The sequence below is a fragment of the Mus caroli genome, unplaced genomic scaffold (assembly GCF_978045245.1).
Source record: "Mus caroli unplaced genomic scaffold, Mus_caroli_1 scaffold_14, whole genome shotgun sequence".
Lineage (NCBI taxonomy): Eukaryota > Metazoa > Chordata > Mammalia > Rodentia > Muridae > Mus > Mus caroli.
The window spans coordinates 77,361,165-77,387,056 of NW_028227269.1; the positions used below are offsets into that span (position 1 = coordinate 77,361,165).

The 25,892-nt window shown below is 39.0% G+C and overlaps 1 protein-coding gene across 1 annotated transcript; it reads left to right on the forward strand.

Moving 5' to 3' along the window:
* The first annotated feature begins 176 nt into the window (after positions 1-176).
* On the forward strand, positions 177-23,700 carry Eif2s1 (eukaryotic translation initiation factor 2 subunit alpha). The gene is made up of 8 exons (XM_021179068.3): positions 177-598; positions 4,879-5,120; positions 12,919-12,998; positions 15,676-15,827; positions 18,541-18,647; positions 19,728-19,825; positions 21,854-21,997; positions 23,370-23,700. Exons 2-8 carry the CDS (start codon positions 4,880-4,882, stop codon positions 23,493-23,495), a joined length of 948 nt encoding a protein of 315 aa, XP_021034727.1. The 5' UTR covers positions 177-598; position 4,879; the 3' UTR covers positions 23,496-23,700.
* The last annotated feature ends 2,192 nt before the right edge of the window (positions 23,701-25,892 follow it).

Below are 25,892 nucleotides of genomic sequence, written 5' to 3' on the forward strand. Positions count from 1 at the left end.
GCTAAGAGGCAACCAGGAAACCGGTTCCCACTTCCGGTTCCTGTTGCGTGAGGACTGAGGGAGGGGGAGGAGACGGAATGCCCGGATGTGGAAGCGCGCACAGTCCGGAATTCCGGGTCTCTCCACCGCCCCTCCCTCCGGCGAGTCGCCGGCACCCAGCACGCTCTGAGGGATGGGTCAGGAGAGGATCACGCTCCTCCTCTTCCTCGGCTTTCCGCCATTCGTCACAGCGCCCTCTCTTGGTTGACTAAAACTTAAAGCGACCATCCTGGAGCAAGAAACAGAAACTTACCTCTCCTTTAAGCCTAACAAGTTCCCTCCGCAAAAAAATCTATAAATACCAAGGGCAGTGAGTCTTCAGTTCGCCCCTTGGTTCACACCGCCCATATTAGGAGGACCAAGACTCTATGGTTAGTGGCAACGAAGGGCCCGTTTCTGTCGGCGCCTGCGCAGTGAGAAGTGGCTCCGCATGCGCGCTGGGTTGGGCGAAGCGCACGCTGAGGAGCTTCGGCGTCCGGGGTTGGTGTTCCGAGTCTCCTCGTTGCCACTAAGCAGCACGGCGTGGGACCCTACTTCGGGATTCACACATCCACTTCAGGTGACCGGCCCCGCAGCTTGCTCTCCCCGAGGATTCGCCTTAGTTTTGTCCAGTGCGGCTAGGCCCCGGGCTACCCCCCCTTTCCCGTTCTTGCGCGGGAAGTGTCTGGACCCGGTCGCCACCGCCCGCTGGTGATTTCCTGCGCCCTCTCGCCAGCCGGTGTCTGCTCCTGCGAGCCAGAAACGTGGCTGGACGGGCGGAGGAACCCCCGAAGGAACGTGGGCCAAGTAGATTTTTACAGCCTCCTTAAAGAGGCCTCTGCAGAACCCTCCCGACTCCCCACCCCTAGTTCAAGACGATTGAGCGCTTTGCTTTTACCGGACCGGAGAATTTGGGCATTTTTTTTTCTTTTATCCTTCTTTTCAGCCCCAATATACTGCCAAAACTTTTCTCTCTGTGGAGACTGAACTTTTCGCCAAAGAAACAATTGGATAAACCACCATATTTAAGTTTAAAAAAAAGTCCAAAACGTAACTATTAGTATTGAAGGTCGTTAAGTTTTCGCTCTAGCTGTGCATTTCTGTCTGAGTGAATTCCTGGAATTTAAAATCAGCTGTTAAAGTTATTTGCCCTGTTTGGTTAACTACGAAAATAAAACTAGTTTTGTAATTATGGACGCTGAAAGCGTAAAACTTTAGAGTTAAGTGTGTACTCGAATTGGGGCTCTTAAACACCCCCGTATATTTAGGATGCTTTAATTTTCACTAAGGAACAAACATTGTTTCTTGAAGAAAGGGTGCATCAGAAAAGTCTTGATTTTTTTTCTCCTCCTCAAGTTGTTGTTAAAGAGGTGGGGACCCTCGACAGTTCATCAAAAATGTCAGTTACGAAATTGTAGTGCTTTTTCTGTGCATATGATGCCAGATGGTAGTCCCTGATTCTCAAAAGACTTAGTTGTACTAGTAAACTTTATAGAGCTGAACAGCGTTTTCCCACGTGGTACATTTTATTTTGGAATGTTCATTGCCCATATCTGCTATGGTGACATGACAATGTACCGACTCGAGAAGTTAACAGGGGCAAAATACTAATAATGCAGGGTATTTGAAACTAGCTTTGAAGCGCGTTTTTGTTTACATCAGAACACGTACAGTCTGTATGGCATTAACTACTCTACAGAAGTGGGATCCCTTGTGAGAGGTGTGAGGTACACATATCTTTAATCCCAGCACTGAAAATGCTTGAGGCCAGCCAGAGCTGCACAGTGAAACCCTGGCTCTAAAGGGGGGTGGGAGAGCCCTTAACATTGTCATACTGTGTGTGATACAGGAAGACTTTGTGAATATCAGATTTTGTGTTAAAGACTTGAGTTTAGTTCTTGTTTTTAGTGTATATAATGTATCTGTCTTTGAAGTCATTTATATTTCTGTTCCTTGGTTTCCTGTTAATACTTTTTTGGGCCTTTTCATAGCACCTTGTAATCCTAATTTGTTTTCCCACTAGTACTTAATTCCCTAGGGAGGGATTTTTGTGTCAGAATTGCTTAATACTAAGTAATGACTACCCCAAAAATTGTTTTAGCATATTAAATTGGAAAATGAAAAAAGTCAGAATGCTTTGAAAATTATCAAAAAGGACTGAATAAATTCTTGATTTCCGTTTTATTGACAGAAAAAAAGTAAGTTCTTTGTGACACGAATTCCTTTGTAGTTTCAGAATGCTTTCTTTCTGCTGTAAGTAATATACCATTTCATTATTTACTCCATATTCTGCAAACAGATTTGTGCCTTTTAAAGTAGTGGCCATGCTTCCATTCTGTGTTCTCTTACCCTGTTGCCTATAACCTTTAACCAGCTGATTAAGATAAAAAGCATCGCCTTTTTGGATGCTACTATTTGGAGAAATTTGCTTAATAAATATGACTAGCAGCTTTTAAATCTCCTAACATTGTTAGACATTTTTCTACAGCATTTATTTTGATGCTTACTTTGGAAGTCTTTGTTTAAATTCTTGAGTTTTCTATATACAGATATTTGAAAGCATTTGCATTCCCTCCCTTAAGAGAAGCTCTGTTTAAAAAATGAAACTGCTGTTTCCAAATGAGTATTCTAGCTGAGTAGATACTTTCTTTTGTTTACTAAATCCCTGTTTTGTTAAGCAGAGGAGAAAAGAATCCACCACATGTTACTTTTAGATAAACAGTACTTTTAGTTCTGTCCTGGTAGTTTGGCCTAATATGTGATACATGCTTCCAACACTTGAGTGTCTATCAGTGTTACTTTTTGATCATGTTAGATGTTTCTAAGATATTTGTTAATATATTCTAATTTTAAGAGCACAAATAGTTCAAAATTTAATAGGCTCCATTTTTGACTTCCACCACATATCAGTATGTAAAGGGGCAAGTTGCTCAGCCTGCACCTTCATTTCCTTATCTTCAAATAGGGAGAACTAGAGAGAACGTGGTATGTCAAAGAGCTAGGCAATGGCCAGATCATGAAATAGTCCTACTGATAGAAACAGATGTGCAAGTGCCACATACATCTTCCCAGTTGGTAGTGGGACTATGTGCATGTCTGGTTGCGGGGGGGGGGGGGGGTGTTTATTATTTAATCTATTTTTGGGGGCAGGATTTCTCTCTATAGTCCTGGCTGTCCTGGAACTCACTTTGTCAGCCAAGCTGGTCTCAAACTCATAGATCTGCCTAGAAAGTAAGTTACTAAAATGTCACATTTATTTTCTTAGGCCTTTGGGCAATAGTTACGACCTATCTTCTGAGTTCTGACAACAGTAAGTAGGTTATGATTAATAAGAAAACATGAAAGTCCTCACCTACAATTAAGGTCTCAGGGCTTCCTTTTTAAAGTATAGTGCTAACTGGTATGATTTCCAACATATGGATTATTAAAGAAATGGTGCTGGGTACTGTGGGTGGATCAAAGGGAATGATTTTAAGTATCTTTAGTGCATGGAGATTAAAAGACACTTGAACTGTAGAGATTTATAAAGCTCTTCTCAAGAATAGGCATCTATGTTATCAAAATAAAAACAGAAAAACTAGGGTGATGAAGTACTTCCCTGGCATGGATGAGGCCTACCTCATCACACTGTTGGAGAATAATATAAGTTAGAAATAATGACTGAATTATGTCATTTGGGTTTTGGTTGGTTGTTTTATTTTTGTTTTGTTTTTTTGAGACAAGGATTTTCTGGGTAGCCTTGGCTACCCTAAAACTCACTCTGTAGACTGGGCTGGCCTCAGACTCAGTGATCTGCCTGACTCTGATTGCTAAGTGCTGGGATTAAAGGCATGCCCTGCCACCACCACTTAGCCTTAACTCATTTGTTTTAAAAGGAAATAAAATATGAAGTCATTTTTTATTTTATGAGTGTTGTACTTGCATGTATGTCTGTGTACCGTGCATGTTTTCGCAGTGCCCACAGAGACCAAAAGAGGGCGTCGGATCCCCTTGGATGGGAGTTACAGATTGAGGGCCATCGTGTGGGTTCTTGAAATGGAATCAGCATTTGCTGGAGGAGCATCGAGTGTTCTCAACCATTGAGGCATCTGTCCAGCCCCTTAATAAAATTTTATTTTGTGATACTGTCATTTTAGCTACAGTGATATTAGCCTAGGGGTGCAGCTAATGAGAGGCAAGTCGGGAAAGATTTGCTTAGTGTGTAACTAGAAACTCAGCACAGTCTGCCGCATCACAGAAAAGATTGTGGCATTTGGCATATTGGTTAAGGTTTGAGTAATCAGTCTCCCCTAGACACTGTGTGGTAGCATATGCCATCTGACCTGACTTAGACAAAGAGTGGCTTAGATAGTGCTGAAACTGTGTTATAATGATGCTTCACACACACACATTCCATGACAGTAAAATGTTGGGTGCTGCTTTACTGTATTTTGGGAGTTTGTTTTTGCTTTGCTGTTGTTTTGAGATGGCATCTAGGAATATAACCCAGGCTGTTTTCAAACTTATAATCCTTCTGGGTAAGCCTCTAGAGTGTTGATGTACATATATACACCTAGATGCCCTACTTAAGTGGTAATATTAAAATAGTGTTTTAACCTTGACATATTCCTTTAATCCTTAGGCCTCACGTCACTTTATAGATAGTCATTATTTTTTAATAGTTTCTCTAAAAGTGATTGCCTAAGCATCACACAAATATGGAGCATATAAAAACTAAAGTTGAGTCCTGGGTATCCATTTTCTGACATTTAAGAGATGAGACTAATATCAATGTTACTTTGTTCTATTCCTTCATTGTCAGGGTCTACAACATTGATTATTTTTAGCTTAACACTTTATTTTTGTTTGTTTAAATTTCAGAATGCCGGGTCTAAGTTGTAGATTTTATCAACACAAATTTCCTGAGGTGGAAGATGTAGTGATGGTGAACGTAAGATCCATTGCTGAAATGGGGGCCTATGTCAGCTTGTTGGAATATAATAACATTGAAGGCATGATTCTTCTTAGTGAATTATCCAGACGACGTATCCGTTCTATAAACAAACTGATCCGAATTGGCAGAAATGAATGTGTTGTTGTCATTAGAGTGGATAAAGAAAAAGGTAAGTGAGGAAAAAAATAGTTAAGAAATATAAACTATAAAACTAAAGAATTTCTCATTTTAAATTATTTTAAAAGTATATATTATAAAATACACTGAGTTAAACTATTATACTTAAATTTGTTAGTTTTCTGAGTCTCAAGAGACGATTAAAGAAAGAAGGTCACTCAAGGATGAATTAAGACTTTAGCTGAATATCGAAAAGATGCTCAAAAGCATATTTATTAATTGTTCACAAAAGTTATTTTTTGGGCTTAGTTTCTCATACTAAAAGACCCTAATATGTTTCCTGAAGGAAAACATCCCACCTTTGCAACTTTAGTCCTTATTGGGTGCTGTTTGTACTGTTGCAGTACTCAATAATTCAAGATATTCAGGTGTGCCAGAACTGACTGTGGTGACCAAAGTTACGCAAAAGCTGTAAAGCTCCTTCAGACAAACAACTCTGTAGCTAACAGAAAACACTGTTTTCTACAATGACTTCTTCAAGTCAGAGTACTTCTAAAAAACTATTTCATTCTAATATTTACATAGATATAATGATTCTACTAGAATTCTTGCTACATAAGTTCTTTTACATACAAAATTGTTAGAGAAGCACGTGGGAGCTAAGGACGTAACCAGTCATTTAAATGCTTGATTACAAGCTGGAAGAGGTGAGTTCAATCCTTTGAACCCATATAAAAAGGCAAAGTGTGATAGCATAGGCTGGTAGTCCCGACAACTCTGGGAAAGGTGGAAATCTGGGATTCCAGCCAGCCAGCCTCCTAATTTACTCAGTGAGTGTCTGGCCAATGAGAGAGACCTTATCTCAAAAATCAAACTGAATAACTCCTGAATACATCCAAGATTCTCTATAGCCTCAACTGGCATATGGTATATACACATAAAACCACATACCCACATCTGCATATACGCAAGCCATGTTTCATTTGTCTAAAATTTTAAATTTAATGGGTACTAATTAGCTAACTAAGCAGAAACCTTTTAATATAGTAGTAAGGGGGTTTTGTGGGCGGGGGTTGTTTTTTTGTTTCATCGGTTGGTTTGGTTAAGGTTTGGGTTATTATGATTAGTTACTTAGTTTTTTAAGACAGGGTTTTGCAGTGTAGCCTAGGCTGGCCTTGAACTCACAGACATCATCCACCTGGCTTTGCTTCCAGAGTGCTGAGATTAAAGGCATATGCCACCACTGCCCAACATGTAGTAGTAGTTTAATTCCAGAGTTAGTTTGTGGCCAAACGACTTGTATTTTTTAGTATTTTAGTAATAAACTAATTATAACCAAGTTCCAAAGAAAGAAACTTAGAGTGATAATTAACTTATCTTTACTTGTATGGGAGGACCCCTAGAGAACATACCCACTCACCAAGTTCTCAGCACAAAAATTTATTACCCAAGAGGGACATGGCACTGGGGATTTGCCTCTGGATCAGAAAAAAGCAGACAGTAGGTGTTTTAAGAGGACTAGTTTTCTGAGAATAAAAAGGGGAAGTCTATGCAGGGGTCGGTTGGTAAGTCCTGATTAGACAAGTTAGCCAGCATAGTCAAATATTTTGTCTCAGGAATGAGTCATTGGCCAAATAAGGGAATAAACCTTGGGCACTAGCTTTAGGGATGTAATTTAAAGGGAAAGGACAAAATTTGTTTGAATATTAGTAGGTGTGAATATGAACATTTGGTGTGGGTTTTTTTTTTTTTCTTGATTTAAAATTAAATTAGCAATAAAATGGCTGGGTTAAATGTAGAAGTGAGATACAAAATTAACAGATTTTAGGAGTTTAGTCCTTCTCCTGCCCCCTAGAAGGACTTCTCAGCATAGCCCTGGATGTCTTGGAACTTGCTCTGTAGACCAGGCTGTCCTCAAAATCACTGATGTGCCAGGCTGCCTCCACCTCCGAGTGTCGGGATTAAAGGCATGTACCACAATGCCTGGTGATTTTAGGGATATTTTATATAAGTTTCAAAAAAGAATTACACTGTATGCATACACAGGCGAACTCCAGTAGCTCTAGCAGTTATGGTGTTTGTGTGCTGTCCCCCCAAATCCCAGTCTCTACAAAATCTTTCAGTGCTAAATCAATATTCTTTTTTTCTTTATGCATCATTTTTCTGGATTCCATATAAATCATCACCATTGTGAACCCTTCTAAGCATGTTGTATAGTACACTATACCATACTTTGTTTTGTTTTATTTTGTTTCATGTTCTACAGGTCTTCTCTGTGTAGCTCTGACTATCAAACTTGCTCTGTAGACTAGACTGGTCTTGAACTCAGAGTTCTGCCTGCCTCTGCTTCTGGGGTGTTGAGATTAAAGACATGCCACCATGCCCAAAAGGAGATCTGTTTTTAATATGAGAAAATTAGATCCTGTTGGACAACACTTCTACCATAACAGCTGTAAACTCCAGACATGTGTAAAAGTTAACTGTCGGGCTGAAGAGATTGCTCAGTGGTTAAGAGCACTGACTGCTCTTCCAGAGGTCCTGAGTTCAATTCCCAGCAACCACATGGTGGCTCATAACCATCTATAATGGGGATGCCCTCTTCTGGGGTGTCAGATGACAGCAACAGTGTACTCATATACATAAGATACATAAACCTTTAAAAAAAAAGTTAACTGTGTAAGACACGGAAGTCAAAAGGTAAAAGTCCACACTTGGAAGAAAGGAGCTCTGCTGGGTCATTTTTCTGTTTTGTGTTTTCCCCAAGTATATACTGAAGACACTAAGCAGGGCACCTAAGAGCCTGCTATAAAACTTACAGTATTACTTGCTATATCACATAAAGCCCTGGATAGCCACAGCAAATGAAAAATGATTATAATGATAAGGATTAGAACAGTTGCTCTCAATTGGGGTCAAATGACCCTTTCACAGGGGTCACCTAAGACTATCAGAAAGCTCAGATATTTACACTGTAATTCATAACAGTAGCAAGATTACAGTTATAAAGTAGCAATGAAAGTAATTTTATAGTTGGGCCACAACATGGACTAAAGGAAGCATAAACTAAATGAATTAAAGGAAGCATTAGTCAGTAAAGCACTATTAGGATTAGATTAGAGAAATAGGAAAGGTCCACAAAAGGAGAACCTGGTCTTTAAATAAATTCTGTCGCAGTCTGTGTGACTCCTGAATTAATAGACAGATAGCCTTCAAGCATCCCTAGGGGTTTAAAATCTGAAGGTTAAAGTTGTTTCCCATTTAAGTCCATTTTGAGTTTAAATGGTTACTTTTTCCTGATGAAACAACTTTTAAAGAAAGGGAATTTATAGTAATTCAGAGCCTATCCCAAATGCCATTCATAATGTCAAAATGTACCCTAAACTGTTAGACATGGGTGGGAATAAAACCAAGCAGTGCCTGAGGGTTGATTGCTAAAGGCCAAATATAATCCAAGTTTGAATTTGAAGACAGGATTTTTTTAAAGTGGTTTTCCTGCTGCCCAAACACATTAGAAAACTATCTTTTAAAGAATAAACAAAAGGAAATCTTTAAAAAGAAATTAGAGAGCTGGGCAGAGGTGGTGCATGCCTTTAATCCCAGGACTTGGGAGGCAGAGGCAGGTGAATTTCTGAGTTTGAGGCCAGCCTGGTCTACAAAGTGAGTTCCAGGACAACCAGGGCTACACAGAGAAACCCTGTCTGGAAAAAAACAAAACAAAAACAAACAAACATACATACATACAACAAAACAAAAACATATATATATGAAATTAGAAAAAAAAACAATGTAAAGGAAAGAAAGTATTAGGGGAAAAGAATACAGTTGGAGCATCAGCCATGTCTAGTTCAAAAGGACTATGCCAGTAGAAGAGTAAAGCAGCAGAAATGTACTTGAGGGAAATACTAGGCGGAGCATGCCTGTTGTAGTGAAATAGCCCTCAAAAACTATAGAAAGAAAGTATGTGGGTATCGTGGGTAGGGATAAAAAGTGTTCTGGTTTATTAGAGATTATTAATAGAGGCCAGGCCTTGGGGGAAAAAACAAAAACAAAAAAGCCATGTTAGAATTACGTATCCAGTGATAATACCAAACAACAAAAGTCAAAATGGAGATGCTTTAAAGAGAAACTGGGAATTTACTGCCAAATAGAACTACATTATAGAAATAATAATACTCTTTTAGGCTCATCTTGGGGTACTTGAAGTGAAAATGTGTTTAATTTTAATACACTCCCTTTTTCCCCCTTTCTCTTAATTTCTTGCAATGCATTTAGTTGTTTGTCTTATTTGTACCATCTAGATTTAAATTTATGAAAGTAACTGACTTATAACACAAAAGACCAGTATCTTTAAAGGAAATTTTTCTTAAAATACCCGAAAGGAAAGCATGTCATGACATGCATGGTCACTTAAGGAAGCTCTAGTTTGAGACGTGCCAGAAGGAGCTATGAGAAAGAGTAAACCAGTATAGTTGTTTTTGCTTTATTTTTGGTAGTGATGGCAGGGAGTAGACAGATTATATTAGCCTAGGCTGGCTTCAGAATCATAATCTGCCTCCCTAGTGAGGTTGTAGACATGATCTGCCTCCACGGTAGAATCTTGCAGGTTAGGGTGACTGGCAGAGCTGGCCAGTTTGAATACTCCTGAAAGGTATTTGGGTTGCCAGTAATTTATCCTCCTGACTTGATAATTGAGCAAGTACAATATTAGCATACTGTGTGAGAATAAGTAGATTCCAGACTAGGAGTTTGAATAATATAGGCCAATTGCTAACTTTTAAGAGTTTGCTGGGGGAGTGGGTGGTGGCGCATGCCTGTAATCATAGCACTTAGGAGGTTAGAGGCAGGCGGGTTTCTGAGTTCGAGGCCAGCCTGGTCTACAGAGTGAGTTCCAGGACAGGTAGGACTACACAGAGAAAACCTGTCTTGAAAAACAGAAAACAAAAACAAGAGTTTGCTGGCCCTGGGAGAGGCTTTCTCACTCAAGTTACTGAGATTGCAAGAATAGGACTATCAGTACATAGATACTTGCATGATAACACTCTTAATCCCAGCACTCAGGAGGCAGAAGTAGGCAGATTTCTGTGAGTTTAGTGCCAACCTGGACTACAGAGTTAGTTCCAAGACAGCCAGGACTACATAGAAAGGTCTATCATCATCATCATCATATAAAAAGCAAAGTGGTGGGGTGCCTTTAAATCCAGCACTCAAAAGGCAGAGGCAAGTGGATCTCTGAGTTGGAGGACAGCCTGGTCTACAGAGTGAGTTCCAGGACAGCCAGTAGAGAAACCCCTACTCGGGCGAATGGGAGGGACAGACTAGAAGCTAGTCTCATTGGTGTGTGCCTGTGGTTCCATCTAATCAGAAGACAGGTCTAGGTTGTGAGTAGCTTAAAATATGTTTCTATCATGAAATCCTGGGTTTAATCTCTGGGAAAGACGGGGAAAAAGAATACAGAGGGAAGGAATAGTTACTGTAATATTACTGGCAATTTTGATTTGTAACTCCATTTCCAGGAGATCCCAAGCCCTCTCCTGGCCCCAGGGTACCAGGCATGCATATAATGCATAGGAATTACATGTAAGCATTTAATTACAAGCACCCATACAAATAAAATTGAAAACACTTCTAAAAAGTTCTAAAATATACTAAGTTAATTAAGACAGATGAAAAATGAAAACCAAATTGGACAAAAGGAAAACGAATACTTGAATAATAGATCTGAATCTTATTGTATTAATAATTATACTAAGTGTAAATCAAACAAGTATTGAAACTAAACGGCAAAGATTTATAGACTAGATTTTAAAAAGCAAGACCCAGCAATAATGCTGTCATACTTTACTGAAAATAGGTAGATGGAGCCAGGGGTGTTGGTATATGTTTTTTATTCCAACACTTGAGGCAGACAGATTTCAGAGTTCATGGCCAGCTTGGTCTACCTAGTAAGGCCTGTTTTAAAAATAAATAAGAAGATGGTAAATGATATGCTGTAGAATATCTGTTAATATCAGATAAAGTAGACAAGAATTAAGCGGGAACATTTTGTAGTGATAAGACATAACTGTCAATGTGTATGTGCCCACTAGAGATTAGTGATGTGAAGTAAAAATTTTAAATAGATGAATCTATAATTGTAGTTGAAGGTTTAGATAACCTTTAAATAGTTAATGTAAGAGCCACATTCAAAAGTAATTTGTTACAAACACAAACTTTGATTTATTCTATATTGTTCTACAATTTATAGAACACTGTACCCACAAAAAATTTGAACATTTGTTTCAGTATGTTCATGCCATGCTTGCTAAAATTATAAGTTGGGTCCTAGTAGAGCTTTAAGTACATTTGAGGATTGAAATCAAATATGTTCTGATCATAATGAAACTTGCTTGAATCATTATCATTGTATCTTGAGTGGAGAAAGCAAACATTTGCTAATTTGAACTCCCATATATTAAGACCACAGAAAATCTTGTTATTATGTTAGAAAAGATGAAAAAGCTAAAAGTGATTAGGTTTTTAGTTGAAGAGAAAATGAGAACCTAAGGGTATACCCCAATGAATGACCTTGCCTAGGGTATGATGCTTTGGATTTGAACCCTGGCACCTGAAAGGTAGGGGTAGGGGGTGTCAGGAAAAGAAAAGACGTGTGATCAAATAGAGCTAGACATGGTGGTTCGCACCTTCAGCCCCAAGATAGAAAAGGCAGGCATATATATCTGAGATCAAGACCAGCCTGAACTATCTTATCTTGTGAGACCATCTTTATTTTCTAAAAGGCAGCTCATTTTAACAGTCATAATTGTGTCTACTCACAATTATACACTCAGTTGGTTATCAAAAAGGGTACAGAAGTATCTGAGTGGTAGATGCATTGTCTGTTTAAAAACAACACTGGGACAGTTGGATGTCTATTTGCTAAAAAATATGAACATGATCTTAACCTTACAAAAGTATCCTAAAATCATAGACCCACATGAAATTTGAAACTAGCTCTTTGGGAAGAAAGCATAAAAGTAAAGTCTTATAACATTTTTTGCTACAATTTCTTAGATTAAAACATTAAAAGTGAATCCATGAGAAGAAAAATTGATAATTTGGACTTCGTTCTTAAAGGCTTAGGTGCTTTGGGAAATACTATTAAGAGAGTGAAATAACAAGTCTTTTGTGTGGTTTATTTTCTAAGTGTGGTCTTATGGTGCACTTTTTCTGTGTTCATACCCAGCATAGGATTGTGGCTGTATCTATGGTCTGGATATCTGACAAATTCTTTAATCTTTCTGAGTCCTGGTTTCTTCAGATTGAAAGACCAGCATCTCTGGGAAAGAGAATCTACCGTGCAGATTGCTTTAAGGGTTCATTGCGGTGATAAGTTTGAATGAGCCTGGTCTACAGAGTGAGTTCTAGACAACTAGGGCTACACAAAGAAACTCTGTCTCAAAAAACCAAAAGCAAAAAAAAAAAAAAAAAAAAAAAGCCACAAAAAAATGTAAATTTTCTGCATTGCACCTTCTGAGTTTTAGAATTAACAGGCATGTGCCACCATACCTGCTTTGACAATAGCCTCTTAATCAAATCATAGTGAATTCTTTACTGTCCTGGTATTTAGAGAGAGATATTTAAGTAGTTTTCAATGAAATAATTTTAAATTTCTTCTAGAATAATAAAGAATATATAATTGCCCTGTGGTAAAAATATTTCTGAAATCTTATCTAAATCTTTCATAGCAGTATTTTTGTCAGTGATTAGTATAGTAATTATAAGCTTCTCTGTCAGATACTTAATTTGCTAATTACATCATTTTTATATTTATACTTGAGCAAGTGAATTTATTTTAAAATATTTTCATACAGGATATATAGATTTGTCAAAAAGAAGAGTTTCTCCAGAGGAAGCAATCAAATGTGAAGACAAATTCACAAAATCCAAAACTGTAAGTTGGTTCTCTTTGTTAGATTTCTTTACTTTGGAGGCTATGGCAATGGCATGATGGTTAAAGTGCTTGCTCTTCTTGCTAAGGACCCACCCAAGTTTGGATCCAGTACCCACATCTGGCAGCTCACAACTGACTGTCACTCAAGTTCTGGGGATCCAGTGCCCTCTTCTGGCCTTGTTGGGTGTTGTATACACATGTATATACCCACCAAGAGTACACATATACACACAAATAAAAGTAAAAGGTTTTGAGCTAGCATTCGTGGTACATACACCTTTAATCCCTGTGAGTTTGAGGCCATCCTGGTTTACAAAGTTATTTCTAGGACAGCAAGGGCTATTACACGGAAAAGCCCAGTCTCAGGAAAGATGGGTTGGGTGGGTATGTGGAGGGGGGAGGAAGAGAGGCATGGATGGAGGAGGGAATGTAGATAAGTAGAGATTGATAAGTTTATTTTGGGAATAACTGTTTTGCCTGCATGTATGTATCTGCACGTGGCTGTGTCTTGTGCACAAGGAGGTCAGAAGATGGTATTAGATTCCCTGGAACTGAAGTTACAAATGGTTGTGAGTCACCATGAGTGTGTTGGGAATTGAACTCAGGTCTTTGCAAGACCAGCAAGTGTTCTTGCCTGCTAAGTGATCTTTCAGTCCCTAATCTTCTGTTTTTCATGACATTATATTTTCTTTCTTTTACTAGTATTTTGGTCCTTTCTGCTGTGTGTGTTCCTATCCTTGAGATAAAATACCAAGAAAATGTTTGAATAAAAATGTTTTTTATTATTATTTTGATGAATCCAGTGTGATAGTTCGACGCCTAAGAGCAGTCCTCCAGGCACACCTGTGAGGGATTATCTTTATTGAGGTTAATCATGTGGAAAGGTTTGTCTTGTGAGTGGGACCATTTCCTGACCCAGAGATGCTGGCCTGGGTGAAGTAGAGGGAGCAAGCTGAGCACTAATGTGCATGCATTGAGTCATGATCTCTACTCTTGACTGCTGGTGTGACCAATTTTCTCAGACTTGCCTCTGACCTACTTGTCTGAATGTAACCAGGTATTGTAAGCCAAATAAAACCTTCCTTCTTTACATTACCTTTGTTAGGCTATTTTATCACAGCAACAGAAGAGACCCAGTAAAATAAATAATGAAAGTTCCACATACATCAGACCACGGTCCAGATCTCTCCTTTCATTTTATGTATTTACACATCTGAAACGTGTAAAAGAAATGTATTAAAAAAAAAAAAAAAGTTAAACCTCTTTCTTTAAACTTGTCGTTCAGAAAATACAGTCTGTGAGCTAAGCCTTCAGCATTACTTGGCTACATGCTAGAGATGCAGGGTGGCGAGCTGTGGAGCTGCCAGTCTCTGCCCAGCTCTCCACACCAGCATGGGAGTTTGTGGTCAACTCAGCCTACATAGTCGCCACCCTTTCTCAAAAAGACAAACTAGGGCTGTAGTTGAGAGGGAAGAGCATTTACCTAGTGTAGAGAAGGCCCTGGGTTTGGTTGGGGTTTTTGTTTGTTTGTTTTACACTGTCTAAAAGTGTTACCTTGATCCTGTTGTTTCTAAAACACTGTTATAGGCAATTTACAGATTTTTGGTCTCTAGGACATTGCTAAATTGAGTGTTTGCTGGTACAGTGATGTGTACCTATCTCCCTATCTACATGAAAAGCTAAAACGGGAGTTTGGCTTCAGTCTAGTCTAGGTAATATAGAAAGCCTCTATTTTCATAAGACAATAGCATAAACAAGAGTATATTTCTAGGGCTGGTGAGATGGCTCAGTGGGTAAGAGCACCCGACTGCTCTTCCGAAGGTCCAGAGTTCAAATCCCAGGAACCACATGGTGGCTCACAACCATCCGTAATGAGATCTGATGCCCTCTTCTGGTGTGTCTGAAGACAGCTACAGTGTACTTACATATAATAATAAATAAATCTTTAAAAAAAAAAAAGAATATATTTCTAGAATGATAAAATTACACAAGTGGTTTAGGACCTTTTCTTACTCAATTTTTATGTGAAACATGAAACAACTTATTGCATACATACATTTATTTGTTCATATATGTGCATGGCATGGCATGCATATAGAGTTGGAAGATACTTCTGGGGACCAGCTCTCTCCTACCACGTGGGTCCTAAGGATTGGACTCTAGTCATCACTCCTGACATTAAGCACCTTTACTGGGCTGTCTCACTAGCTCATGAAATAGCTGCTTAGTTTTCTCTAAATTTGTATTATTTTTAGAGAGTTTCATGGGTAAGTAATAGAAGGATAGTTGTTAAATGATAAGAAAGCAAAAGAAATAGTAAAACCTCAGTTGGTTCTGTACTTTGAACAGTTTTCCTCTTATAGCGTGGTTTTGTATATATTTGATAATATAAGAGCACTCTTGGTAAGGAAAGATACTAAGTGCCTTGTTGCAAGTGAAACAAATGCAGATGTTTAATTTGTTTGAAAACCCAAAGTTATGTCATATTTCTGCTTATACCTACTTGAGTTGATTATTGTGAAGGAGTGACTGTTTCTTTATGGAAAAAGAATTTGTAGTTAGAAACTTTATTGTTCAGGAATTATTGGAATGAAATTACATCTTCTGTTAAAATACAAAACTGCCTCTTTGTGGCTCTCTTACTTTCGAGTTATTGAGTTCTTCGTTTTATATCTAGGTTTATAGCATTCTTCGCCATGTTGCTGAGGTATTAGAATATACCAAGGATGAGCAGCTGGAGAGCCTGTTCCAGAGGACTGCCTGGGTCTTTGATGACAAGTACAAGAGACCTGGATATGGTGCCTATGATGCTTTTAAGCATGCAGTCTCGTAAGAACACCTTGATTCTGCCTTTCTGTCTCACCTGCTAAGTCTTAGCACAGATTGATTGCCTGGCATCAGTCATACAATACCCAGACATTAGGTCCTTGTCACTTTTAACTTTAAAAATGTAAAAGGCCAAAGCTGGGCACACGCCTTTAATCCCAGCACTCGGGAGGCAGAGGCAAGTGGATTTCTGAATTGGAGGACAGCCAGGGCTATACAGAGAAACCCTGTCTAGAAAAAAAACCAAAAAAAAAAAAAACAAAGTAAAAAGGCCATGATGTGAGTGAATGCTATGTGGTCATGAATATATGGTTTTCATGTGCCATATTTACATGGTTTTATCTCTTACTACTTTCTTCTACATTTCCATTTCCTCTTCGTGCCTGGATAGTTTCAGGACCAGTGTGGACATCTCACCCAAAACAGTGCAGCCTCTTGCTTACTGCACTTGCCTGGACCTTCGTTCCAGGCCACATTAGCTTACCTTCCATGTGGCCTCATAATAGACCTTTTTATGTAGGTTTGCTTTGCCTCTTTTTTTTTTTTTTGGTTTGATTTGGTTTGGTTTGGTTTGGTTTGGTTTTTCGAGACAGGGTTTCTCTATATAGCCCTGGCTGTCCTGGGGCTCACTTTGTAGACCAGGCTGGCCTTGAACTCAGAAATCCACCTGCCTCTGCCTCCTTCTCCCAAGTGCTGGGATTAAAGGCGTGTGCCACCATGCCTGGCTGCTTTGCCTCTTAAAAACCTGTGGTTTTTAAGTATTAGGCTCTCGTTCCAAACCTGGTTTTCTCTGTGTCTTTCATGGCCTGACTTTGTTATCTAACTTAGAAACACCATGAGATACCATTTCAAAAACTTTCTTGCCAGTATTATGAGTCTTTGCTGTATTTTTCCTTTGGTTATATCCAGGGTTCAACAGATACTCCTGACTTCTCCGCAACTGTAGATTACTGGCTACTACTAGAAAAAAGTAGTCACTTGGTGCCTCTGTGAATTCAGGGTCCCACCTTGTTCTGTGTCTTCATTGCTGCCCCACACCTGCACTTGACCAGTTCTTGCTCCCATCTTTATGGTGTCTGTTTCTCAGTGTTCGTCCTCAGAAGCCCTCTCAGCCGTTCACTCTTGGCTGACTTGCTCACTACCCATCTGCTCCCTTCCCGGCCATTTGAAAAGTTCATTTCTTCTGTACTCTTGGGGTTCTCACCCTTCCAGCTCTCAAACTAATCGTACTTCCTGCCAGTTACTCCTGTGCTTGCTTCTTCAGCTTTTTCCTTTATTACTGATTTCTGCTACACAAAAAGAATTCTCATCCTTACCTTGACTTTTTTTATAGGAAGCATCTTGTCCTCTCTAGTAACCATTTACTTCTCCCTGCGTGCTGTCTCTGCATCTTTTCCTTCCGTTCCTTCCTAAATGTTAATGCTGCATGACTTCTCACCACTGTCTTGAGGTTAATTTCCAGCCCTTTGGGGGTTTCTAGATAATACCTATGAATAGAATTGTTGAATCAGAAGATTGATTTTACAGATATGTACAAATATATCTATTTAATTTTGCCTATTTGCACTCCAAATTAGTTCTGTTGTTTATATTCCCCTAGCAACTCTATAGATAGATATTGCTGATTTCCCTCATCTTTACTATCATCTGATAAAAATCTCAGATTTTTTTTTTCCTTTTGCCATAATTGATTTGCTTGACCCTGCTTATTCATCAGGTCAACAGCTTTGTGTATTTATTGATTATAAATGTCAGTCTGTGTTTGTCTCTATCAATCATCATGTGACAGTGTTGATGTTTCTCTCAGTTCTCAGTTTGTCTTGTACAAGCTAATTGAAAAGTTCCCTACACACACATTCTTTCACTTTTCATTTCCTTTTACACATACTAAGTTTTCTGTCACCTTTTGCCTCTGCTTATTGGTGTCTCCTTTGTTTGTTTTGTTTTTCTTCTTCTCCCCCCGCCCCCTTATTCAGTTAACAATGGAATGTTAGCTAAGCCTTTCCCTGATCCAAGTCTTGGACACTTTGGGAGGATTAAGTGAAATGCTGGTTTCTGCATGAAGCCCATCCTGACCACCCTGGCAGTAAATGTCCTCCTGTTCCAGTACCCAAGTGCTGTTTCCAAGCTAGATTCTAAGGCCTTGAAATAGAGATTACTCAGAAGTACTTAAGTCACTTGTAATGGAGTGTCAGGTTTATATTAGAAGTACTTATTGAATTGCTTATTTTAGCAAGATCTCCAAAAATTTTTGTTTTGATAATCAGTTGTTTTCTGTTTGTCATAGACTTTATTTGCATTGCTTCATGTAATACAATTCTATGAGACATTGTTGCATCTATGAGACCCTGTTTGAATTTTTTTTAAGATTTATTTGTATATATGAGCACTCTATTTGCATATGTGCCTGCACATCAGAAGAGAGCACTAGATAGATGAGAGCAGATCCCACTGTAGATGGTTGTGAGCCACCACTTAGTGGCTGGGCTTCTGGAGGAACAACCAGTGTTCTTAACCACTGAGCCATCTCTCCAACCTAGCTTACACATTTGGAAAGAGAAAAGAACACATAATTAAAATTATACAAGGTCAAAATTTTAACTTTCATGTAGAAATGAGTACTTTATTGTTATGTGTATTGCCCTGTGGGGTATGTTTGTTTTCACAGTTATTAGTAATATTACCTTGAGAGTTCTTGTTTTGTTTTTTTTCTCAGAGACCCATCTATCTTGGATAGTTTAGATTTGAATGAAGATGAAAGAGAAGTACTCATTAATAATATCAATAGGCGTTTGACCCCACAAGCGGTCAAAATTCGAGCAGGTAAATGTCTTCTGAACGACATTAAATATTGTATATTGTACATGCCTGAGCAAGCTGCTTGGTGATGAGACTTACTAAAGCATGTTGCTACATCAACAACTATACGTTTTTCTAAAATTGGTGTTTGTTTGTTTAGTAACAAACTTTAAGGTGTTTTGGGTTGATTTTGCAAAGTTGGGGGGAGAGTTACTTGACTGCTTTGGGGTTTTGTTTTGGCTCTTATAATCAAACCAGGGCTTCATACACACTGGATAATTACTGTACCACAGTCTCATGTCCTTGACCCAGAAATTATTACTTCTACAAAACCAGAATGTATACACAAATGAAATAGTCCTAGAAGGTTAACTAACTGTAATTCAGCCCTTTAATAAGGAAGTATTATTTTGCCTTTGTTTATGATTTAAAATATTTCAACAGGACAGTGGTATCATTCCATGCCTTTGTATTGATCCTGTGCTAATTGTCTGGAATATTTTCAGGCATTCTTCCTGTACAGATGTCTAAGACAAAGTCAAGTAACCCTTTCACAGGAATCACATATCCGATATTTACATTAAAATTCACAACAGCAACATTACAGTTAAATGAAGTTGCAATGAAATAATTTTATGGTTGGGGTCACCACATGAGGAACCTGTATTAAAGGGTCCCAGCATTAGGAAGGTTGAAAACCGGGGGTCTAAGAGGTAGAGGTTTATAAACAGGGTGGACCATATTCTTAGCATTTGGGAAGCCCTGGGTTCTCTCCCCACCTAGCACCAGCCCCCCAGTAAAGATGCATAGATGTTAACATTTCCTCTTTAAGAACAGACTTTATCAAATTTTCTTAATTACAAGAATATATACTTACCATCTATATAGGTATTCTAAAAGATCTGCTGGGTCAGTACTGACAGGATGGCTCAGCAAGTAAAACCACTCGCCACCAGGCCTAAATACCTGAGTTCAAACCCAGGGGCTACATGGTAGAAAGACCAAGTTGCTGAACCAAAGGGTGTGCAGTCTCTAAATACTTCTAGACAATTTGCTGTCACAGTGTGTCTTTCCTTGTTGTCATTTCTGTTTTTTTAATTTTAGATATTGAAGTAGCTTGTTATGGTTATGAAGGCATTGATGCTGTAAAAGAAGCCCTGAGGGCAGGTTTGAATTGTTCTACAGAAACCATGCCCATCAAGGTAAGTTATGTGTTTCCAGATACTTGTGGTCAAACTATGTGTTAGCAGTTGAGCCCAGGGCCACTAAGTCATGGTTCTAATCTTTTCCCCTTTTTGCTGGTCATGTTGGGTAGAAAAGTACAGATCCGTGATAAAGTGCATACCTGGCATGTTCAGTGCCCAGAGTGCTGGGGTCCGAAAATCTAAAACAACCCAAGCAGTCACAAGAGTCCAGCAAACCAAGATCTTTATTTGACCTAGGTAACAAAAACTGACCGGTCAGGAGCTGACTGTGTCCTTGAACTTTCATCTCAGTGAGTATTTAAGTAGATGACAAAAATGTATTGCACTCAGACCACCACTGATCAGGGCCACAGAACAGACTCGGGAGGTAAGCCCACGACCCCTGAACCAGAATGTCATAGAATTTTTAAGCTTCAAAACCACAAACATCTATGCCAGTTATCCCTCCATCCAGGGTTTAGGGATGAGGGACTTCCTTAGGAATATGTTTTTGTGGTACACTTACCCTGTTCTAATATGTTGGGTTGTTCAACTGTGGTGGGGCAACTTACCTAGCGTTCATGCCTCAACTTGACGAACAAGATGTTAGTTTCCCACATACATGTCTCTCTCTGCCAAGCAGGACATTAGTTTCCCGGGGAGGTCTTAAGGACTTAAACTTTATTTAACCCCTATTCAAAATGGAAGTTTTATTCAATATCGCACCATTCTAGTTCCTTCTTATAATAGTTTTCTAAAAACAAAACAAAACTATCATGGAGATTGAAAAGCCAACTCGGGGGCTAAAAGCTGTTACTACTCTTGCAGAAGATCTGAGTTCAGTGTCATGTCGGTTTTAGTTGATATTTCTGGGGGCTTATTTGCAGTTAATGGCTTTTTGTTGGTGCTCCCATCATAGTGAATGTAAAGGGTTTCTATAATTAGTGGACCAGCAATATTAAATCTTCTTTACAGTAAGAAGTTGCAATGCCCAAAATGTTTGTAGTGCCTTGGGAGGCAACATTTTTTTTTAACAACGTACATTCAACTGGATGGTTGTTACTCAAAGTTTCTTGGAAGGATTTTTCTATCAATTTAGAGATAATTCACCTTTTTCATTTTTATGATTTATTTATAGCCGGGCATGGTGACACATGCCTTTAGTCCCAGCATTTGGGAAGCAGAGGCAGGCAGATCTCTGTGAACGCAAGGACAGACTGGCCTACCTAGTGAAAGGGTCTCCTTTATGTGTGTGTTTGCCTACATGTTGTACCATGTCCGTGCCTAGTGCCCACAGAGGCCAAAAGAGAGTGTTGGAGCCTCTAAAACTGAAGTTACAGACGGTTGTGAGTCACTATGTGGATGCCGAGAACCAAACCAGCATCCTCTGCAAAAGCAACAAATGTTCTTAACCACGGAGCCATCTTCCCAACCTCAGTTACCCATTATTCTGATGACAACCAGCAGAAGCACCCAGTAGTCATAATTCTTCATATTCAGTGTTACAGTGAGCTGTATATATGTACTAGATGAGATCACTGTATCAATGGTCTGACTACATGAGATGGCTAGTGTTAGTTTACAACTTGACAGACTTAGAATTCGCCTGGGTATGTCTGTGCAAGATCATCTTAATTATGTTATTGAGGTACACTGACCCACCCACTATGAAGGACACCGTTCTCTGAATGGATCCTTAACTGTAGAAATGGAGAGGGAACTGAATAGATTGAATACATGCATTCATTTCTGTCTTCTGACTTTGGGCATAATGTGACTGACTACCTCCCACTGCCTTGACTTTATGCCATGATGAACTGTGCTTTGAATTGTGAGCTAAAATAAATCCTTTCTCCTGTGAATTGCTTTTGTTAGAGTATTTCATCACCTCAATGAGAAAAAATCCTACGGGAATGTATTAATAAACTGATCTAGAGAACTGGGAGGCAGGTCAAGATGATTTCTTCATGTAGCAAATTAATAAAGCAATTTTTTAATATCCTGGGTAAGTATAATCATAACTTCATTTTTATCTTTCTCCTTTAGATTAATCTAATAGCTCCACCCAGGTATGTGATGACAACAACGACCCTAGAGAGGACAGAAGGCCTCTCTGTCCTCAATCAGGCTATGGCAGTTATCAAAGAGAAGATCGAAGAGAAGAGGGGAGTCTTCAATGTTCAGATGGAGGTGAGATATTTTTTATTTTGTTCTTAATGCTTTTGCTTTGGGGGTTTTTTGATACAGGATTCCATGTAGTCAGGGCTGGTTTTCAGCTCACTTTGTAGTCAAGGCTAGCCTTGAACTGCCTGATGACCGCCTATCTACTTAACTTCAGCATGTGTGCCCAGGTGCACTGACCCATGAGTGCACATGTGAAGGTCAGATTAGTGTTGGATATCCTTTATCTTGTTTTCTTGAGACTCCCGAGCCTAGAGCTGAAGATGCCCCTGCTGTCATCACTGCTACCTCTAGGGCACAGGTCCACCACTATGTCTAGCTTTACCTACGGCTGCTGGTAGGACTTGAACCTCATACTTACGCAGAAATTACTTCACCTTTTCCACTTCTTAGTGCTTTTGAAAATGCCAGATAGGGTGCCAGCAAAAAATGGCTCAGTAGTAAAGGCCCTGGCTGCCAAACATGGTGACTTAGGATCTGGTGTCCAGGACCTTTATGTTAGAGAAAATGACTCCTAAAACTTGAAAAGCACACCGTGGCAGTGCATTTCCACACACATAAGTATTGTCGTTGTGTGGATTGAGTTGGATGTGATGGTTTGTGCCAATTGTCTCTGCACTTGGGAAACTGAGACCAGAATGATTGCCTGAAGTTCAGAGGCTGCCTTGTCAGCATATCAAAGCTACCTGCCCAGTCACATATAGTTAGGAATAAAAAAATTGAGTAATTGTTTGTACAGAATATTTCTAAAAAGGGTTTTGTCTGTAATAAAACACTGTTAGCACTGGAATGCCATACGGGATAGACATTTGTGCCAGTGCTGGGGTTTTCCCCTCATGGAGAAAAATTTGCTGGGCATAGTATGACACAAACCATAATTTCAGCATTGGGAGGCAGAGGCAGAAGGACTGGCTTGTTGTTTACATAGGGAGTCCTGTTTCAAACATAAAATAATCTGTCTTTCCCTCATCTCAATATGAACAAGACCTAATTTCCATGTGCTGTATATCTGTGTGTATAGAATGTTTCAATCTCTGGGGAAGGATAATAATTTATCTGGAGCCCAAAATATTCATTTAAAAAAACCACAGGCCATTTGGTGGTCCTCCGCTGTGATCACTGAACTCGTTTTCAGTTGAGCTTATTAGCATGGCAGGAAGTATTGCTCCACTGTAGTGTATGCTGCTTCCTTGACGGTCTTGAATGTTCTTAACTTTCAGCTGATAGAACTTATTCAGTGGTGAGTCAGCACAGGTATGACGGGATCTTGTTAGAAATGAATTGTTTGTTGTTGTTAAATTTTAAACATTGGTCAGTAATACTATTGAAGTCAAATCTACTCTGCGGTTTACTTTATTTTGAAATTGTGCCTCTTCCACAGCCCAAAGTGGTCACAGATACAGATGAGACTGAACTTGCAAGACAGCTGGAACGGCTTGAGAGAGAAAATGCAGAAGTGGATGGAGATGATGATGCAGAAGAAATGGAAGCCAAAGCTGAAGATTAACGTTTTGGAAAACAGTCCAATTTAAGGAGTACGAAGCAGCCCTTCTTGGCTGTAAACCCTAGACTTGAGAGTTTTCCAGTATTGAAAACTTCAAAGCTGAATATTTTTATTTCCAAGTATTTAAGTATTCAACAAGCCAGAATCTAAATGCCCTCCTTCATGTCAGCTGTTCTCACATAGTGGCTCTAACACCTCAAGCATTATTTCAAGGGAGTGGCTTGATTTGACCAGAGACAAATCTTAAACAGCAGTCCTAATATTGGGCCTACAGTTTCCATTTCTCATGTCTCTGGAATGGCACCCTTATGGTTCAGAGATTTACCAGGGGCTCCAAACACAAACAATCCCAATCTTTCTATATAAAATGTATTCAAGCAAACATCAAATAAATTTCTGGGATATTTAATTGTAGGCTTCTTCCTTCTTGTCACTAGTTAAAGCCAATCTGAATGCTCAGACCCTAATTATCTTCATATGGTAGAACTCATTGGGCAAGTGACTAAATGACTTATGCAGGAACAGACTTTCCAAAGGAATGTTAGAGAAGAAATTAGGAATTTGACCCCCTAGTAGAGAAAAACCTTGAAATCAATTAAAGATTTATGTGCCTGTTAACTTATTTGAAAGCAGTGATAACTTGTGTGAGAAGTCATCACACTCAGTCCCTTTGGTTTATTCTAAGCTACTTACCTTGAATTCATAATTCAAGGGGTATTTTAACGTGCTGCTGCTTTGATGTAGTTATTTTGAGCAGCATCACCCAACTGAAGGGGACAGTTTCCTCTATCTGGTAGGTGCTACCTAAGTCTTGAGTTCTGTGTATGTGTGTGTGTGTGTGTATGTATATATACATACATGGTTTTATATATATATATATATATCAAAAAAACACACATGATGTGATTTAACACAATTTTTAATCCCATTTTTACCTTCTCAAACTAGCTACTTTAAAGGTTAATGTGCAAAATAATTTTTTCAAATAACACATAAAGTTACAGCTCCAATATCACATGTAGAAAGTCTTTTAGTTTGGCATGCTTATCTTAGGATACGTATACTATTTATTATCTGTAAGCAAACTTGAAACTAAGTCAGTCCAGGACTAGACATCATGGGAAGAGTTCTAGAGTTGGGTACAGAAGCACATGCTGATGGCTCCAGTACTTGGAAAGTTGAGGAGGGAAAATCCCTTGAGTCAAGAATTGCTGATCAGCCTGGACAACCATTGCTGGAAATTAGAATGTTGAGAGATGTTTTATGCCATTTATGAAAGTTCTTTTGTTTAATCTACTGGTCTAACCTTGTGTGACCCATTTCTGAGGAGCCATGCTTGCTAGTCTGCATACCATGTGGCTAGTATTTAGGGACTCTGAATGTACTCCAGATTGGCTGACTACAGTAGTGGTTCTCAACCTTCCTAATGCTGGGGCCTTTCAATACAGGTCTTCACATTGTGGTGACCCCCAACCATAAAGTTATTTTTGTTACTACTTCATAACTTTAATTTTGCTACTATTATGAATCATAATATAAATATCTGGTTTTTTGATGGTCTAGAACAACCCCTGAAAACCACAGGTCATGCATCAAGAAGCAAGTTTAGGACCAGGTATGGTAGTCCATGCCTTTAGTCCCATCATAGACAGTGGCAGTTGGATCTCTGAGTTCAAGGCATAGCTGGTCTATATATATCAAGTTACAGGTCACCCAAGACTGCATAGTGAGACCCTGTCTCAAAAAATTTTTTCAAGTTTATAAAAGGACATGAAGATGTTATCAAAGCTGCAATAGTAACTGTAATCTCAGATAATTCAGAGACAGAATACACATATTCTAAGGATTTAGAAATATATGGGATCAATCCCCATTACCACAGAAGAAAAAATGTATTATCAAGTATAGCAAGTGCCCTTTTCCTAGGGACTGCTTGCTGAAAAGTTTTATATTTAAGAGAACAGCTTAGTCAGGTTGGTGGTATATATCTTTAATTCCAGTACTTGGGAGGCTAGCCTAGTTTTCAAAGCAAGTTCCATCGCTGTTACACAGAGAAACCCTGTCTCAAAAAAAAAAAAAAAAAAAAAAATTAAGCCAGCCATGGTAGAGCACACCATAAATCAGAGCAGTCTCAAGACTGGGTCTACAAAGCAAGTTCCAAATCAGCCAGGCTACACAGAGAGACCCTGTCTCAAAGAATTAGAAATAGCTTAATCTGTCTGAGTTTTGTTGCTAGGTTCTACAGTTGTGTAAAATTCTGACTAGCCTGGGAGATCAGTACTGCAGTGATACTGTGATGAAAAGAACTAACTAGGACATTAAGCCAGGCAGACTCACCCAGCCGTGAGACTGAACAGTGTAAACAACACACACAACGCCCACCCAAGCCTTCTCATTAAA

Coding starts and splice junctions, on each gene's coding strand:
- Eif2s1 (XM_021179068.3), top strand. CDS start 4,880: ATGCCGGGTCTAAGTTGTAGATTTTATCAACACAAATTTCCTGAGGTG. Junction 18,648..19,727: donor AGCGGTCAAAATTCGAGCAG/GTAAATGTCTTC, acceptor TTTTAATTTTAG/ATATTGAAGTAGCTTGTTAT. Junction 19,826..21,853: donor CAGAAACCATGCCCATCAAG/GTAAGTTATGTG, acceptor TTTCTCCTTTAG/ATTAATCTAATAGCTCCACC.